The sequence below is a fragment of the Netta rufina genome (genome assembly GCF_964035555.1).
Source record: "Netta rufina genome assembly, chromosome: 15".
Classification (NCBI taxonomy): Eukaryota; Metazoa; Chordata; class Aves; order Anseriformes; family Anatidae; genus Netta; species Netta rufina.
In genome coordinates this window covers 10,638,838-10,657,795 of record NC_140138.1, presented here as the reverse complement: position 1 = coordinate 10,657,795, position 18,958 = coordinate 10,638,838, and the positions used below count along the sequence as shown (strand labels likewise).

Below are 18,958 nucleotides of genomic sequence, written 5' to 3'. Positions count from 1 at the left end.
AATCCACCCCAGTGCTACCTCCTTTCCCACTTGCAGCTCTGCAAACCAGGTTCTGCTGCAGATAAAGGTTGTGATCTGAAGGTCCAGAGGTGGAGGAACCTGCTCTAAATTATTTAGGCAAAGAATATGGGAACAAAGAAGAGGGGAAAGATCACTGCTTTGGACTACATTCTACATAAGCTGGTGCTTAGCACAATGTGATGTGCTAGACAGCTGATTTATCTTCCTCCATTATCTCTTGCTGTGGATAAATCCAATACCATCCTTGCTGCTCCTCTTGGCCAGGTGCATGATTGGAAGCCTGAGTTAAAAAGTTGATTAGAAAATTCACTCTAGTCTACCCTCAGAAGATGTGAATGATCCTGGTGGGTGCTGAGATACCTGTCCCACTTGTGCACCAGTGGCCTCCCTTCTAAGCAGGAGAGGGGAGTGGCTGCACTCACCGCCTGGAGCTGGGGTCTGCCCCACTGGGGGTGCACAAGCTGTGCTGGGTGCCTCTGGGGTGCTTGTCCTGGCTCCATCCAGCGCCAGCTGAAGGCTCTGAAGCTGTGATACAGTCAGATGCTTACGCTGAGATCCTGTAACCATGGCAGCATTTTCAGGGCCCAGGTTTGCTATTTGTTCTGGGGACAATGCCTGGGAGGAAAAAGTCAGAAAGTCATTTAAGCTGCTGATAGACTAGTGGCTCCAACACTGGTAAGGAATCACTATTTTGCCTTTGGAATGAGGGGAAACAGCCTTCAACATTGTATTTCTATAGAAATACAGAGCTTAGAAATACCTTTTTGTTCATTTACTTCACTGGCTACTCGCCTATCTTACGCCCTTGTCTTGGCTGCTTGGGTCTGAAAGCTTGAGAGGCTTTCTGTGCCAACACTATATTGGACACTGCTTCAACACATAACTGGAGTTTTTTTGATATGTTATTTTCTGATATGTTCAAAGACTGATGATGCTGTGCATCCTCTTGTGTTTTCATTTGTTTCCTCTTATATCTGTTCCCAAGCGAACTCTCTTAAACCTATGTTTGACCTTTGATTTGAGTTATCAGTAGAGCAGTGAGATAAAAAAGTAATATGTTTCAATCTCATTATTCATTTTCCTCTTTTAGACTGTAAATCTTCCAGCTTTGGTCATATTAAAACTTGTGTTTAAAAAGGAACACGAAAATCATAATTTTACAGTATTTGTATCACACAGAAATTAATCAGTCGTTAAAGCCTGCATGTATTGGCCATGCTGGATGGCTTGGATTCCAGCTAACGATCTGCAGTCAGCAGAATTGCAGCCCTCCTGTACAACATGCTGTCTGTGCTGCAACAGTTCTGCATCCAGGTTCTACTTTATCTTTGTAAGGGACTATATTCCCCTTCCAAGTAGGTCAGACAATGGAGTAAACCCTTCCCAGTTTTTCATTATCTAGCAAATGGTGTACTATTTTAAAACTAGTAAGCTCAAATAAATGCCTGTCAGTCCAGAAATGTTGAGATAAGCCACTTTTAAACTAAATTAAGTTCCATAATACCATGTAATTTTTCATAAATCAAAAGCTGAATAATGTATGTAGCCCTATACAAGACCTGTGTAAACACAAATTCTGCTTTGAATCTTTCAAAGGCAGAAAACTGTTCTGGGAAGCTTGCTTGTTATTTGTTAAGCACCTTTTGTAGTATCATTACTATTCTTACTAACAAAAATGTATGTTATTTGAAAGAAATTTTACATGATGTAGACCCTCAGCTTTGCCCGTTTTCCAGAGAGATAGTTTGACTAAGGACATCTCAAGCTTATCTAAACTGTTGGTGGTACTGTGCAGAACAGTTTTCAAGGAGTTTTTCTCATTTATGGAACCTGACACAGTTAACTATCTGTTTAGCTCATCTGTCCAGAAGTATATTGCCTGCCCAGGCATCTGACAGAGACCAGCCTAGGCAGAATATTAATCTTGTCACTAAGTCAAATAATGTCTGGGGCAATGATCTCAAGATCCATGTTCTAATTTCTGGTCCACATTCAGAACAGGTTTAATTAGATGTAATTCCTTTCTGATCTGTATCTGCTTGTACAATCTGTTTCTCAGAGCCAACTCCGGAGAATGGTGCCAGATTTTAAGATAATAAAAAGGCTCTTAGGTAGTAAAGCAGAGAAATGTGTAGCTGTGATAGCATCTCTGCAAATGTTAATAAACAGAAGAAAGCTCAGATCTGAATACAGTGTCAGAAGAAAGAGTCCTTTCTGTGCTTTCTGACCCTAGATCTTTTATTTTCCCTTGGGATGCATTTGAAGGAGAAAAAAAAAAAAAAAAAAAGCTTGTTTAACATATTTTATGTTCATCACAAATACAGATGATATAGTTGAAAGTTAATGTTTCAGATCTTTGACTGTCTCTCACTTAACAGACCGCAGAAAAATTTTTGCTGAAACCCCAAGCCAAACCATAAATCAGTGCTGCAGTTCATTCATAAGAGAGTAGAAATTACATACGTTTGGTTTCTTCTTCACTAATAAAGCTCTTACTTGGAAAATTTCACCAGGTATGTGGCTTATTGCTATTGGCTGGAAATATGGCATCAGGTTTTTATCAAAAGCTTTTAATTCATCCTCATTCAAACCACCTGCAAAGGTAATATGTTTTTTATTAGACTGACTTTTAAGCTAACACAAATTTTAAGCTCTTGCACAAAATATCTAATAAATGTATTTCTTCAGTGTTTCATAAAAAAATACCAGTTCTTTTTTTTTGTCGCCTCTTTCATTATATTCAAATATTAGAAATAATCCGACCTTAGCTATCGGTACGGAACCTGTACTACCCAAGGGACCATTAAATAACTCTTTTGCTTCTAAAAGAGACAGTTGAGGGGGAGATGTGTTTAAATCTACAAAAATACAAGCAGTGTTATTCAGGAATGCTGCTTCACAGCTTCTTCTGATACAAGAAGTCTTAGGAAGCATTAAGTGAAATTAATGGAAAGTTTAAAAAAAAGCACAATGGGAGGCACCTTTTGGAGGCTACCACGACTTTTCCTTAGCACTACAGAAATTGCTGAACATCCATCCCTGCAGATGACTCCTCCCTGGAAGAAATATTTTGCCAGTCTAGAAAAATGCATTACTACATGAACCTGTCTCCTAATGCTCAATAATACTTCTTCACAACTATTACCATCTCTAGTCTGAAGTTTGTTACCTGCTATAGTGCCAATCTCCTGTAATACAGAGCCATTCCAGCTGGTTGCAGTTCCAAACACAGACTCTGCCATCTTCTTAAACTGCCTCAGAACAGGAGTGCTACACAGCAACAGGCCAATTCTTGCAACAGCAGCACTGCAAAAGGCAACAAGGTTAATATGACATGCTGCAATCACATGCAATATTAAAAGTGCTTGGAACATACTTAGTCTGCAGTAGCAAGACTGTAAACCTCTTTTCAAGTTAAAAAATATATGTACAAATGCTGCACAGAAATGTTTAATGCTTTGAGCAAAAGCTCAAGTTTCTCAGTGCAATATTTGACTGGTGAGATATAAATGGTAGAGAAAATCTAAAATGGATTATATTTTAAACAGCTACTGTATGCTTTCCATAACATCTATTGCCTTTCTTAAAACATATAAAGTGCAAACTAAAAGAGGCCTTTAGGCTCTGGAAATCTCAAAGGAAAACAAACTGCATTTTGTCAATAGAGTTACTAGTACATATTTCATAAGTATCAAATGCAGTACCTGAATTCAACGCTCCTTATGGACATGGTTTCTGTGGAGTTCAGAACACAGAGAATAGCTCCTAATCCAACTAAATCAAAGCTTTTTAAAGTACTCATTGTCTGGCCGGAGTCTTCTAGAAAACTGTGCAAAATAGATCTTGCCTGCAAAAATAGTAAGATACTAGGCATGAACAGAGTGAACATAATTGAAGGTTTTGGTATTAGAAGCTCAAAGTCTTACTGGAAACAATGGAGTGTTACAATGGAGCCACCCCAACATAATTAAATGGAGTTTTGTATGGCCTTTAGAACAGGCACCACCTCTGTGAGGCATCTAAGCAGAGCATGGTTACAACATGGCCACTTCTGAAATGAAAACAAGTTAAAAGAATTCAGTGTGTCTTGTGCTGGGTCACAATGGACCACTTCCCCAGAAGAAATGTGCATTGAAATGCCTAACAGAACTGCCCAATTCAATTAAATTGTTCGAAAGAAATGCCAATTACTCAAAGGGATCAACATGAAATTTTTAGGTTTTCTAAAATAAGGCAGGACAACCTGATATAAGTGTCACATATAGATGGTGACCTGTGTTTAGGACTAAGATTCAGATGTGAATGGGATGTAGGTGCCAAAATGTCTTTGCAAACCTAAATCACTTAGGATGGTGCTCATCCTAAACTGACCATTTACAAACTGCATGTCTAGCTTAAATAGGCCACCAAAGTCAGTGGAAGAAACTAGTCTTCCAAGGGATCCTAATGTATCTGAGATGGTGAGCTGCAATGACTAGCTTAAACTAGCTGCCTGTCTTTTAGACAGTTGAAGTTGGGTGAGATTAATCTCTTTTAAGTTGCTACTCTTACTGACAGCAAGAAATCTCAAAAGCCAACTATTATTGTATAAAATCCTCCCAAGTGCTTCCTTCTGATAATGCTCCTCAGAAATTGAATCTATTAAGCAGACTTGTGATACCCTGCCAAAGCTGGATGCCACCATGCCAGCATCTGTGCAACTGAGTGGTAAATCAGAAATATGCCACCAATTACATAGACAAATAAAAACCTATAACTTTCTCTCATTTTAATATCAAAGCCCATTGACATAACTAGAAGTTATTCAAGGAGAGGGATATGAGAAGAGCATAGTATCCAAATGGCATATTTGCTAATAACTGCTGACCCTCTTCTATTACTTGGTGGGCAAGTGTTAAAGAACAGGTTGGTCATCACTACAATTAATACTTATTGATGTCCTCTTGGCCATCTCACCAGAGAAGCCAACAGCCAGGCAGACATCAGTGCTGACCTACCAGCCCTTGTTTGCAGGGGCCAAGGCTGAAGACAACCAGCAGGGAGTGGTGGGGGTGGCTGTATCAGTTTCCTGGGTGATTCTAGGACTTGAGTCCCAAAAAGTGGTCCTCCAGGACTCAAGTCCTAGAATTTACTACGAATCCAGTAGTAAATTCAATAATGTACTTACTTGGGTAGGAGTCCATTCTGTTTGCTGACTCAGTACAGAAATGGTGTCAATCAGATGTAAATCCAGCTCTTCAATTTCATCTTCAGTGAGTGCTAGAGCAATGCGCCCCAGAGAAACAATATGGTAACTCTTCCAGCCTGACAGTGATCCCCAAACCTTTAGAACAGATTCATTAATGTACAGCATCTGTTAGATCATTGTGAATCTTACTGTAGGTAAACCATTCCCAAAACTTTGGTTTTAAAAGTCCCAGTACCTGATGTAGGCTTCTTTGCACACAGAATGCAGAGACCGGATATTGTGAAGGTTTTGAAGGTTCTGCATTAACAATAGTTAGTTTATCTAAAATATCGATACCAATGTATTTAAATTGAGTTCTGCTTCTAGTTTTATCTGTGATATAGTTACAGTCACTAAGAAGCTATTACAGACCAGCCCCAAGGAAATTTTGATTACAGGAAAAGATCTGTCTGGATAAGGAATAACAAAAGGGCATCAAGAGCTGGATTTGCAGAACCTGGAGCTGTCAATAATATTTGGCTGATAGTTGGTGGGCAGTATCTCTCAGGACGTGCAGGATGTGGCCAACTGCCTTTGTAAAAAAAAAAACAACAAAAAAAAAACAAAGTATGCTAGGTTCTGGCTAAAGGGAGTAACTTGAACAAGACAGGTATAAGAAAAAAAGTTCCCTTTAAAGGTCTCAGATACTTCAGCAACGTTGCAATATGTTAGTTGGTACAGGGAAATTTTCGAGTACATGATTGTGCTGCTAACTTCATCTAGAGAAATAAATGTAAAAAGCCAGACCTGGGCTAAGCTGACCATTCCATGGAAAAACTTCTTCTATTTTCAGGATTGCCACGATCTAACTTTTGTTCAAAAAGCTGGAAGGGTGAATGCTAGTGAGGACTCACTGAAGGAATCTCTCTGTACTTGCCTACTAAATAGTGTTTGCACCGTAAGATACATGTGGTGCTGTACAACCCACAAAGGGCCAGACCTCTGGAATAAAATAATCCTCACCCAGAGTTGCTGACTATGTGCTGTTCATACCAATGTGCACATCTGAGACAGAGCAGCCGCAAGGCTGCTGAGGTGTTTCTTCTCAACTATGACCCTTGGGTTAAAGATTTGCTTAAGAGAGGCTTTTGCTGGACCTGTATCTCCTGACTGAGTTTCCACTGGATCTTTTATGCTGGTTTTACGATATCATAAAGAAACAGAACAGGGGCTTAAGCCTGGGAAATTTCAGTCTTTTCCAAGGAAAAGAGACAGTAAAAAACATTATCCTGATTTTAAAGCTCCTAATTCTCTAGTTTAAGAGGTACACAAAACACATACAGTTAAAAATGTTGTGTGTCTGTTTCCTGATCTAGGTCATAAAATACAGGGTTTGAGCTGTTTCATAAATAGCATCATCTGACAGCGCTGGATGAAATCTCAGACATAATGGTATAAATAACACAACACATGAAAACTGAACCACTCCTTTGTCCTCATTCACCTAGAGAATGCAAATCCATACATCTGTTACTATCACAGAGCCTGGAGACCTTCCACTTCCAAGTGAGCTAAGCTGCTTACTTTCATTAAGACCCAATCTGATAACTAGGTTTTTTGAATTAGTTTGGGACCATGGGTAGTATGTAGTTTATTTTGGAGTAAATAAATCAATTTAGGAGAAATTAAAGCTGGTTTAATCAAACATTTAATCAAAGATGCCCTTTAGTTAATAATATAACAGCATCTTATAATGTCAGAGAGCTGTAGTCTTTGCCTGTACTATCTGATTTCTCATGCTTGGTGTTCAGTGTAACACTAAGGTCTGTTCCACAAATTAATATATAGGAAGTCTGTCCTTGTCCAGCAGCAGTCTGTCTTACCACAAAGACCCAATATACAAAATTCAGTGCACTACAGATCTGTGTATCTTTCAGTGTCATTGCATTGAATACAGCTAGGCTAGGAGCATATTAACCTTGTAGACAATTTCTCTAGAGAAGCTATCACTCTGTAAGCACGCTGTTACATTGCACTGCTGTAAAACACTTTAGTTTCCACCATCTCAGATAATAAAAGTAGCATTCACCTTCTAGGATTTTTTTTCCCTTTTCCTACCCACACATCTCCATGTTGACAGAGGAAGGCTGTCTTGGGATGAAAGAATTTGACACGGGGGGCTGTTGTCCTACCCCAGCACGGCAGCAGAAACAGAACTGCAGTCACTGTCAGCTTTCAGAAATCTGACCAGTGCTCTCTCCCTTCGAGCACCTGTAGTTTAAGAGTTTTAAAAGCTGAGCTGCACTTCTAAAAATTGCACTTTCAGCCTTATTTACCCAAAGGTCATGGTCAGAGCCACTGCTCTGACTGCAACTCGTGATTACAAATTTACTGCCCAGGCCCACCTTGACCCTTGTCCCAGCCCTTAGATCTCCAAGCATCTGCACTGATCCTAGTGGCAGCCAACTGGACTTGTAGATGCTTCCTACACTTGTTCTGTCAGAGCGAACCATAAAAACAACTTGTTAAGGGTTGGATCATCTTGGTAGAATGGGATTCAGAAGTAGCTAGCCATGAAGAGATGGAGACAGAGAGCAGACAGCCTCCATCAGATGCTGGTGACATACAGCTGAAGACAGACTGGGCTCGGTAACCTCTTCACCTCTGGGTCTTCTGCAGCCAAAACAAATGGTTTCACTACACCCAAAGGCTTTTTTTGGCTGAATCAAAAGTCTGTTTGTGACAATACCAGGAAGCAGTACAAGGAGATCACCTCCAGGAGCTCACCAGTGCCAGGGATGGGGTGAGGTGTGGCTTCCAGGAGTCCACAGCTGGCCAAGGCAGCAGTGATCAGCACCCAGGCAGCCTGCTGATGGTGGCCCCGGACACAGGGCACAGAGCTGGCATCACACAACCATGGCCTGTGCTCTGGCAAACACCATGGGCATCGGGTATAGCCTGTGCCCAGGGCAGAGACCTGTTACTTACCCAGCTAAATACCCTCTTGGTCCACTTGGTTTTATGCCACCATAAACTGTATTTAACGTAGATGTAGACACTTGAACACTCTAAGCTGAATTCTCAGCAGGCCAACCAAAATCCCATAGGACAGCTTGCTGGTTTTTCATTTATAAAAGAAAAGCAAGGAGCAAGCAACCAAAAAGCCATTGGAAAGCAAAAGCACTCAAGTTTTTCAGCAGCCAATAGCTCAGAACAACTTGCCTGTTGACTCTAAAGCAAGACAATAGCCTTCTATCACAATCTCACATTATTTTTCCAATAAGCAATAGATATTCCTGCAGTAATAGTGACATTGCTATAACACAGTTATTTTAGAACTGCATAGTTCAATAACAGCAAGTCAAATTATGGATTTAATTTTCTTTCACAGACAGTACAGTTACCTGCTTGGCTTTTTCCTTCAACACCATAAGCTGTGAGCTGTTAAAACCAGAGACAGTCCCAAGACGTTCCACATTTTTGTCAAAAGTCCTTGCATCCATGCATTTCAGTTCCTGAACTGACCAATAGACATTTGCTTCTCCTAATTTAATAATTTCATCTGAAGAAGGGGCTCTGGTTCCCAGGCAATCTGGAAAAAAAAAGTGAAATACTAAGAATTTTCCTCAAGGAGACTGCAAAAAAGAAATTCACCAATAGGAAAATTTAAGAGGCTGACAGACTGAATTAACTGCAGCCAATGTGATATTGATTAACTAATTATCTTACAATGAAATTATTTCTTTAAATATTTACATCATTGATGTAGTGGATACAAAAGCAGAATTTGCCTAATTTGCAAAAAATCAGGTACATTCTTTGTCCTCCAAAGGCAGTGCATGCTGGAAAAGAAAAGAGGAGTAGCTGTGTTTCAGAACAGTTACAATATACAATGCCAGGGGAAAAAAAAAACAAACACTAAAAACACTAAAAACTGAATGCGCACAGTGCTAAGAGCAACCAAGATGTTCCAAATTTCTTTCAAGTCCAGTTCTGTAAAGGAAGCAAAACCCAGACAAGGGCTTAGTCTGCAGTAAAAGCACTGCTCACTGGGGGCCATGCTGCAGTAGGACCGAAACACAGATCTCTGCAACAGCCTCAGTGGAAGCCTCCTTCCAGTGGAAACCCCTGATCTCCCAGAAAAGCTGCAGTTGAATGAACTTCACATTCAACCAGCACATATATGAACCCAGCTCCGTAAGAAAGTAACAACCACAAGGGGCCCCTTCATGCTAAAGTACTGTGACAGAGATGTATGGCTTGTAAGACTTGCCTGACATTTAAACAAGGTGAAGACAGAAACTGGATGTGTCAGAGGAGCATGGTGCTTGTTCTCTGTATCAAGCAGGTTGTTAAAATGTCAAGAATGAGAAAGAGTGGCTCACTTAGAGCACAACTGTTTGGACAGACAACCTGCATTTAAAAATCTGATTTATGGGCAGGTTCTGGACCCATGCATGATCAAATGAAACATTTTCCAGTGTGACTTTTAACAAAACCTGGTCTTTGTAATCTACATCTAATATTGATGGAAAGCAGGAACTGGAATCCTAATGTTCTCACTTACTTCTCTTTCTCCTGTCACTAATTTAGGAAAACCTTATTAAATAATAACCTAAACCAAATAATCTTTACATGTCTTCAGATATGGTCATTACCAGTAAAAATCAAGAGTTTCACAGATGCTATGTCTGAGCTAAGATCCCACAGATAAATAAAGCGAGGATGTACAAAGTAGATTTGTACTTTGAAAGGAGGCAGAGGAGGGATTTATTTGCATCAAAGGAAGCTGCAATAGTGGGTAGAACACTGAAAAGATTGAATCTGTTGAGCAAACGAAAATGTTGTTCAGCTTGCAGTGTACCAGCTGATGTTCTGCTCTCTCTGTATGTGCTCTCCTGTGAAGCTGCATTGTTTCACTTTCCCATGCTGCAAAAAGGTCAGCTTTTCTCATGTAAATACTGGCATCCAGACACAATGCAGTTCCCTTCCCCAAGTCGTGAAAACCTATTATTTTTTGTTCATGGAAAAAAATATTGATTTTATTATTTGCAACATACCAGATACTTTGGCACTATTACAGAGGGAAATACTAATTAGTCTCCTGGCTTTACTTCCTGTATCTGATGCTATTTCATTCTTCCTTCTACTATATAATCATATTTAGTTTGATGAACATATTATAATATGGTAAAAGGTAATATATTATAACATCTCAGTGCTGTGAAGTAAGCAACTTGAATTCTTTTTCCACCACTGCTGCTCCATTCTGGTAGCATTTTGGACAGATGATTCCTTGTATGCTCCAACTTGCCTTAAACAAATGAGTTTTGCCCTCATATGCTCCAATCTGCTTTAAGCATCACCTGTGCTTTTTCTTTGGCGTAGGCATAGATGTAAGAACTGTCACTGTAATTATTACTTTTGTTACGATTCGCTCACAACCAGACAGTAGGAAATGTTAAATAGCAGGTTGGTAGCATGGAGAGCCATCCATGTCATTCTAGAGCCACTTTCCTAGTAGTCAATTTTCTAGTGATACAGAAGTCAGATAGAAAACTTCATTCCTTACTGAAACTACTGTGTGAGCTCTGTGGAGTTGATAAGATTATGATTGGTAACAGAACTTCAATACTACACTTGGACTGCAGAATTTCTTGGACCAGAACAAGCAATCCCTCCATTTCTCATCTTCCACTATTGCCCCCAGCTAAGCCAGCACACCCTGAGTGAAGAGTGAGCAGCCATGGAACCCTGTTATCCTTTGACAAAGATCATTAGTTTCACTGGCAAGTTTATGTTGGTCTTGCAGGGCAAGTAAGCTCTGCAACTGCAATGGACAGAAGTTTGATTAGAGAAGCCTTTGGGATTTGTATGTTGTGATCCAGAGTTCTAAAAAATCGTCTGTGAGGACAGAAATGTGCTGAAACATCCGATGCTGAACCTTTAATCCTGTGGCCCAGGCCTACACATTTCTTAATTAATTTCTTAACAGTTAATGATCTGGTGGTTTATTTGTTCAGGGAAGAGTGAATTTGATCCATTCAGCTTGACTCTGCTACTCTACCAGCTTGATCCTGCATTTTTTAAGCATGCAAAATGTGTAATGACTTCTCTGCTCAACAGAGGTCATAGTTTTGTTCGGTCAATGTAAAAATACAGCTCTGTATAACACTTTCTACCTCCCTCTGTGCATGAATACAGCATTGTAAGGGACACCAGTCATCATTCAGAATTGCTGTTATACAAGGGGGGCATTTCCATGCAGGCACAGGGCTAGGTGAGAGCTTGGACGTGCATTCTGTTGGACAGAACTGATGGGGAGGTTTTCAAAGGCATAAAGATAGTACCAACCACCCTGAAACTGTTGGGCTCTAAATTCTAAGCAGTGTATTCAAAAGCCTCCCCTACAGCATTGTTGTTCTCCACAGCACAGGATAGCATGGCCTAAAAATTCTGCCTAGGTGAATTTAAGATAAAAGAAGGAATTGTTGTAATAGAATATAGTCAGAGTATACATTTTTTACAAAGAAAATGATCCATTTGTCACTAGAGATTCTAGTAGGCTGATTGCTAATTAAGATATATTTCAGATTATAACAAACTTTGCCCATTTGGACAGACAAAACACCGTGCTACCACTGATGTCAGATTTCAGAACAGCTGAGTCAACACACAATCATGTGTGGCAAAGGATTAACTACGTGTAATCTTTTGGCACAACAGTAACTTGTCACCTCCACTGTTTCTTAATTCAAGGAGTTTCATTTCTGTTACAAAGGAAGCCAAAAAAAGCCAAAATAAACAGGAAACTGTAATACAAGTCATTAATCTTTTCTTTTGTGCACTCACAGACATGCCAGGAGATGTCAACCCTGCAATCATGTACTGAGATCAAGGTTTTCAGCAATTGGTCAGTGCATCAGATGGCTACACACTCACTGTTTTAGCTAGAAGACTCATCCTTGGTAAATTACTTTAAGTTGCTTTTTTACTGTCCTGCTCTTGGAATGCATTTAATGACTAAGTCAAAATGAAAAGTCAGTTTAAACTATACCACCAGAGCCCCAAATGCAAATCTGGCACTTTGACACCACATAGACACCAGGTGAAACACTCACCTGGTCTGATGAGAGGTGGTCCAGTGTTGGCAGTGGCATTGGAGACGGATTCAAATACAGTTGATAGAAGCTCTTTGGCTGAAGAAATTGGCCTGACTGTCTTTGCTATTTGCAAAATGATATCTTGGAACTTCAAAAGGAAAGCAAAACAATGAATAAAACATCTTTCCCCCTTTTAAAACAAATTGCTTTGGAGAGAGACTCCTGCAGACCTCAGTGAAGTAGGGGTTAGTAACAGCTCAGCCTCCTTCCAATTTGTGCAGATGTTTCACAAGAGAAGGAGAATAAACTGGCTGCTTCTGAAACGTTAGTGGAAGATCTTTAAAGAAAAACAATGTTAGAAACAAAACAAATTCAGGGCAATTCTTCCTCTTGTATGTCCTCTCAGCTTCTGGCAACATGTGAGAACTGCCTGACTGCAGACTGTCTCCAGACCTTACTGTAGCAACGAGCTCCTCTGTTGCATGATATAGAGTATGGAAAATATTTTGTTTCACATTTGTCAGATAAATATAAGAATTAAGGATATGTACCCAATTAAATTATGAGGAATATTTTTTACCTGTTCACCTTTTCTTTTAGGCTTTTGTGACGTTTTGACCTCCTTCCTCCACCCTGCTAGACACCTCCCTTTCAGTTGAGAAGTCCTATTCTATTCGGGCAATTATATGCATTATCTCCTGAGGAAAAATTGCTGACTGTGCTCACATATTTCTGCAGAATAATGAAACCTCATTTCAGTATAGTTTACCCCTATGCATAAAAAAATGTAAAATTATATGAACTAAAGAGGGCAAAGAAACTACAAAGTGCAATGCTGAGGATATCAGTTACTGCTGTGTGTGCTACGTTATACCTTGGGCAAAGGGCCACATATTCAGGTTACATAATTTCAACTGTGAAACCCAAATTCTAACATTATCTCTTACAAAATTAAAAGTTAAAATAAAAACATACCTTTTCAGCAAGTACATTTAATTCTCCTTTTGACAACTGAGCTATGAATGGTCCAATATCTAATGTTGTTTCAGCTGTCCAGTTCTTTGGGGAGCTGAAGAAACATTTTGGAAAAGTATATTGATCAAGAATGTTTGCAATCAAAATTATACTAAAACTTCAGAGTTTTTATTATGCTGTATTATACAGAAAAGACAGATACTCCTATGCCAGTGTGATGAATCATATGTATTAACATCAGACTGTACTTTCTCATCTCTCTCTGACATATGGGGCATTAGTGGAATTCAATACATTCAGAGAAAGCCTTCAAACATTGCAGTCATGGAGCTTTGTTCTCTCTGTCTCTCAATGCTCACAGCGTTCTTAGCATGACAGTGTTCAAGCAAGGAGAAACAGACCTTTAAAAAAAAAATCCCATTTTCTCTCAGATTCATGCTGCAATAGTATCCTGCTAAATGGCATCAAAAGAGAAGCAGAAACCTCGCAGCCAAACCTGAAACCATCTTTTTTCCAAATAGCATATCCTAAGGATCAACTTGGTTAATACTCAGGTAAGCAATATTTACCAGTACTTGCTTAAAAATCTGAACAAACAAACAAGCCTATTCCAATATTAAATCATTTGCAGTTTTTCACAGGCTGGTTTTCATTGCTGTTGGGCAACTGCAGCTTTCTCTGATGCCAACAGGAGCTGTGGGTGCTCATCATTTCTAAAAAACAGGCCCACACACACCTCACAAGAGTGGACAGTTTCCCCCTGGTTCTGAAAAGATCAAATTCACAAAACAATTCAGGAAAGTAACTCAAACTTTTTGAAACTAAGGGATGGGAACATGAAATGTAGGTGATGAAACAGAAAACTTAAATACCTATCTTATTGGCTCCATATTTTTTACTCTCAGTACTATTTTCTTCATCTGTAATGTCAAGAGTAGTGAAAGGCAGCTCTAACACCTTTCAGAGTCACATCTAATGACACCTAAGCCATTTCTGTATTAGAGATTTTCTCTCTGATAGGTACCATACCTTCTGAAATAACATGCTAAATTATTTGTAGGAATAGGAATGAAATTCAGCTCTGAGTGGTGCTGGAAGTTTCAAAATACATGTTGCTTAGCACTATGCCTATTTGGGCTGTGTGACACAAATCTGACAAACCCACTCAGGAGTTGATTTAAGACGCAAATCTGACACGTTTGCCAACCCACTTGGGAGTTGATTAAGAGAGCACTTGGATAAATAAATTTCATCCTGCGAGCCCCTGCAAAAGGTGGTAGTCCAACCACTCTGTTTGTGTTCTCATAGAAAACTCTGTGGAGTTTGTTGCCCCATTATGAGGGCATTGGACTAGACAAGTATTTTCTTAATAATAAAATGAAGTATTACTTAGCACAGTGAATCATGATTCATTCAGATTTATGCAGGGATGGTTTCTGGTGGAAAATATACATGTATCTACTCCATTGCCAGAAAAAATGTTCACAACTAGGAGGAACCTGAATGAGCAACTAAAATGCCTAGAAGCACTGAGTGACAGACTTCGGGACTCAAGGCATGGTCAGAAACCGGGTGTTCAGTCTCCATCTTCAAATGCAAGATACCTCTAAGAGAAAATGTAAGAGACAGATGGTATGTCCTCGCCAGAGGACAACTTTGCTTTTTGCATGACTGATACAGCAGCGTGGTTCGAACCAGCCTCATAATCTGAGTCATTAATGACATCCAACATGCTTTCCGCTCTGTTGCTTCACCTGGTTGAACTTTACATCCCTCTGCTTCCTCTTCTGGCTCTCTCCCTTTGCCACAGGTTGTCTTTATTTCTCTTCTCACACCAGTGCACTGAGTGTGAGAATTCTTTGCATTCCTTGGCCATGCCTTGCCAGTAACACCCTTGCTCTTGCCATGCCAGATTCTCTTTGCCTGCCGCTCCCTCAACTGTTACGCTTTCTCTCCTTTTTCTCTGGGACTTAACTCATTCAGAGTGTCCCTGGGGCTGTAGTTTGTTCCACAGCTATCACATTACACACCAGAACAGAAATGTCATTCTAGTGAGCAAAGAGCACTGCCTTAATACCTTGCATGCCTTAACCTTCAGCAGAAGCAGGGTGGTATACCTAATACCTTACCCATATAACTCAAGGAGTTTGTATTTAATTTCAGTCTTCTGCTCATGGCTGAGCTGTTGGCAGAGTTTGAATTGATGAAGGGCTGCTGCCATTGCCTTGAGGGACATTCTGTCGTGTAGAAAGGTTGGAGGTAAGTGGCAGATTAGGTTTCCAAGTAGGTCAACATCATATTCATCAGCAATGGAACCATTCTGAAACAAGAAGCGTTTACCTTGTTGGCAGAGCTAATCTTGGCTCTTGCCCTGTATCACTTGGCTGCATCAAAACACATTTAAGCTTTGTGATCCTCTAAGGAACAAAGACACAACAGTTTGAACTGGCAACTTAATCTATAGTTTCTGTTGAAGCCACTTTATACTTCTTGCTCTTACCAACAAAATTGGTGATATTTAATAAGCATTTGATATTTAATAAGCATTCTTTGTTTATTTCATATTGAACTACACTTAAAAAATAATTAAAACTAAATCTCCTGCCACAATCTCCAGGTGACCACCCAACAAGTGCAGGAGCTGTGCAATTCTGCTAGATAGGAGAGTCCTCACATGGCCCTGCATGGCAAAGGGGCCACAAGTTCTTGCTATCACAAAGCTTCACTCTGTGGGATTTCTCTAGCCAAAACACAAGGGATTATACAGCTGGTTTGTATGTACAAGGACATGAATAATCACAGCTACATCAAGAACTAGTTTTCCCTAAAAAATGGTAAATGCTGCAGCTCTTTGGTGGCAGAAGCCACAAAATATGCCAGATACACAAACACAGAGCTGAAAACATCAACCAAAGGCACAGGCTCTATCTACAGAAGAACACAAGCATCTGCGTGCCGATTGGAGAGTACAAGCAGGCGGTATGACTGTGATGCACCATATGACAATAAAGGGAGACAAAGCTAATCAGCAGCTCTCACTGAGTTTGGAACTATCAGTGGCTAATTACAGACGACTTCTGTGCAGCTCCCCCTCTGCCACTGACTGCCCCCCCCCCCCCCCCCCCCCCAAACCATGCCTACCAAGCACTCCTGCACTTTCTGCAGGACAGCATCTTTTTTGTGAAGGCTTGGATTCAAGAGGTCCACCTCAGTTTTCCCAAGGCTTTCAATGAAAGGGACACACAGGGGGCCTGAAACATAGTCCAGGTACTCAACCCTGCCAAAAGAATTAAAATGGTATCGGAATGCAAACCTGACCCTCAGGTGCCCAAAACCACATCCATAAAATCTGTGGAGACTGAAAAAATTCAGAGGCAATCCTGAACTTGAAAAATGATAAACTAGGCAGGCCAGAAAAGTTGCAATTAATCCTCGACACATTTTAAATAAAATTAATGCCTTTTTAAATAGAACCATTTTATTTTCTCACTTCTGATCAGGTTTTTCTTAAATTCGTTAAAAATATTCTTGCAAAATAATAGTTCTCATACCATTTTATCTCTTTCAGCAGGTGTGAAAAAAGAAAGAGAAAAAGGAGAATTCACATGTGAGGAGTTACAGCTCAGCAGTTCCTATCAAGGTAAGATTGTTAGTTTTTTTCTGAGGAAGAAAAGCTTGACTACTTACATCATGCAAAATTTTTCTAACTAACAAAGAATGTTTCTAAACATACTGAAATGTTTCTAATGACACAGAACAGTACTCTCGGGCAGCAACGTGATGGCTTTATCTTGCATCTCTGCTTTCAAAAAAAAAAACACCATAAAAAAAAGTAAGTGGAACTAAGTGGAATATTAAAAAAAAAATAATCAAGCAACCCCCCACCCCCCAAAAAAAAAAGTCTCACAGTATAGGAAAAAAAAAAAAACCACAACAAAAATGCAAAGAAAAAAATCCAGCGTAAACTATATTTAAGCTCGTTTTTTGATTCTCAACAAGACACTCATGACAACCCACTCAATGATCCCCTTTATTTCAGCAGTTATCAGAAACACTGTAAACTGTTTTATAGCATAACAAACTTTTCCATTGCTGCCGTATCGCTGTGATTCACTCTGCACAGAGCATGCTTCAAGGGGGTCTGATTTCAAGGATGCAAAGGAATTCACAATTGGGACAAAAACAGGGTATGCTAAAAGACACCAGGCGTTACCAGCTTTCACTTGACGTAGACTTTGGCTGCAGTCAGCAATCACTTTTTACATATTATCTTTTATCTGACTTACTGGCTTTCCCAGGACTGAAGAGGTCATTAAAAAAGTGCTCACAAGGACTACTGCGAATGTTCTACTATGGATGCGCTAACTTACGATACAGTAAAACGTAACTTACGGCAGCACCAGCAAGAGGAAGGGAGGAATGGATGTATTGGAGGCTTTCCAAAATTTCCAAGCCAAACAATTAACCTAAAAGTAACAGAAAATTAAGATCTTAAGTATTTGTTATTTTTGAGGAAGAACTGAAATATGACTTGTAAATTAGCATATAGAAGACTGCATGTTATCTTCACAGAGAACGTTTTTCTTTTTACAGAGGATTTTACTTTTTGCAGACATCAGAGATAAAACACCCTATATTTGGGTGCATAGGAGTGTTTGCATCTTTCCAAAAGTTTTATATATATATATATATATATATATATATATATATATATATATATATTCAGACAGATTATTCATGGATTAGCAAGTTGGAATGACTGTAGAAACTTCTTGCAATTCCTAAGTGAAAAATGAAATGGCTTTTTTTGGTCTTACCTGATATGGAGAAAGCAGATGAAGGTTCTTTTCAAAGAATTTAAAATGGCTTAAAAAAAAGTCTGTGCCCATACTTTCAATCAACTGGCAAGTCACTCCTTTCACAAGCTGTCCTGTGCTGATAGGGAAAGCAAAGTTCAAATTTTTCAGTATTTTTAGCAGAATTCAGTCCTTACTCACCACAACAATGACCTAAGGTTTAGTTTCTACAACCACCTTCCTTCTCTTCCTTGTAATCTGAAGGCTGTCAAAAGAAAACAACAACAAAACAATACCTCTGCAGTGCAGTGATTTGGATTTGGAGACCCTTTTTAAGGAAGAAGATAAGTTATCTTGTGGTACCAAGGAATGAATAAACAAAACAGTACAAAATAACCACAGCGTTTACCTCAAAGTTGTTTTGATCACAGATCTAGACTTAAACCCTTTCCAAAAAGAGACTATCATTCATACCTTAGGAGATCAACAGGAGAGCTCTTCTTAGACAATAACTTGTACAGATATAAAGCCTGAAATAAAAACCACCACACAAAGTTAAACATTGGTAATGCAGTTGCAAGATACAATAACTACTGCAAGGTTTTTGTTTACTTAATGCTCTTATGTACCCTAAAGGCATTTCTGGGGTCCAGCCTGGCCAGCAACAAAGTTTGGCAGACATCCAGTGGTGAACCTGTTCTTCATAAGATATCAGTGACTGGCACTGTGGGATGATGTTAAACATGTTTGTGGAACATGACCACAGAATAAAATTTTTTTAAGTTTAAAGGGACATCTGGAGGTCATCTGGTCCAACCCTCCGTCTCTGGAAAGAGCCAAAGGACTGGTCGTACATGCAAGCATCTAGTATACACAGCACCAGAAAGAGAATTTAT

General features: G+C 39.5%; 1 protein-coding gene across 1 annotated transcript in view; it reads right to left on the bottom strand.

The window, feature by feature from the left end:
* Window positions 1-18,958, bottom strand: part of OTOA (otoancorin) — a gene marked incomplete at both ends in the record, with an annotated part of 31,898 nt that overhangs the window by 1,001 nt on the left and 11,939 nt on the right. Inside the window, 13 exons of the mRNA XM_084296166.1 lie at window positions 444-636; window positions 2,518-2,615; window positions 3,191-3,327; window positions 3,726-3,868; window positions 5,189-5,344; window positions 8,593-8,780; window positions 12,310-12,439; window positions 13,267-13,360; window positions 15,396-15,586; window positions 16,399-16,543; window positions 17,659-17,732; window positions 18,084-18,201; window positions 18,537-18,592. Of these exons, the coding sequence (XP_084152292.1) occupies window positions 444-636; window positions 2,518-2,615; window positions 3,191-3,327; window positions 3,726-3,868; window positions 5,189-5,344; window positions 8,593-8,780; window positions 12,310-12,439; window positions 13,267-13,360; window positions 15,396-15,586; window positions 16,399-16,543; window positions 17,659-17,732; window positions 18,084-18,201; window positions 18,537-18,592 (1,723 nt within the window). The remainder of the gene's footprint in view (window positions 1-443; window positions 637-2,517; window positions 2,616-3,190; window positions 3,328-3,725; window positions 3,869-5,188; window positions 5,345-8,592; window positions 8,781-12,309; window positions 12,440-13,266; window positions 13,361-15,395; window positions 15,587-16,398; window positions 16,544-17,658; window positions 17,733-18,083; window positions 18,202-18,536; window positions 18,593-18,958) is intronic.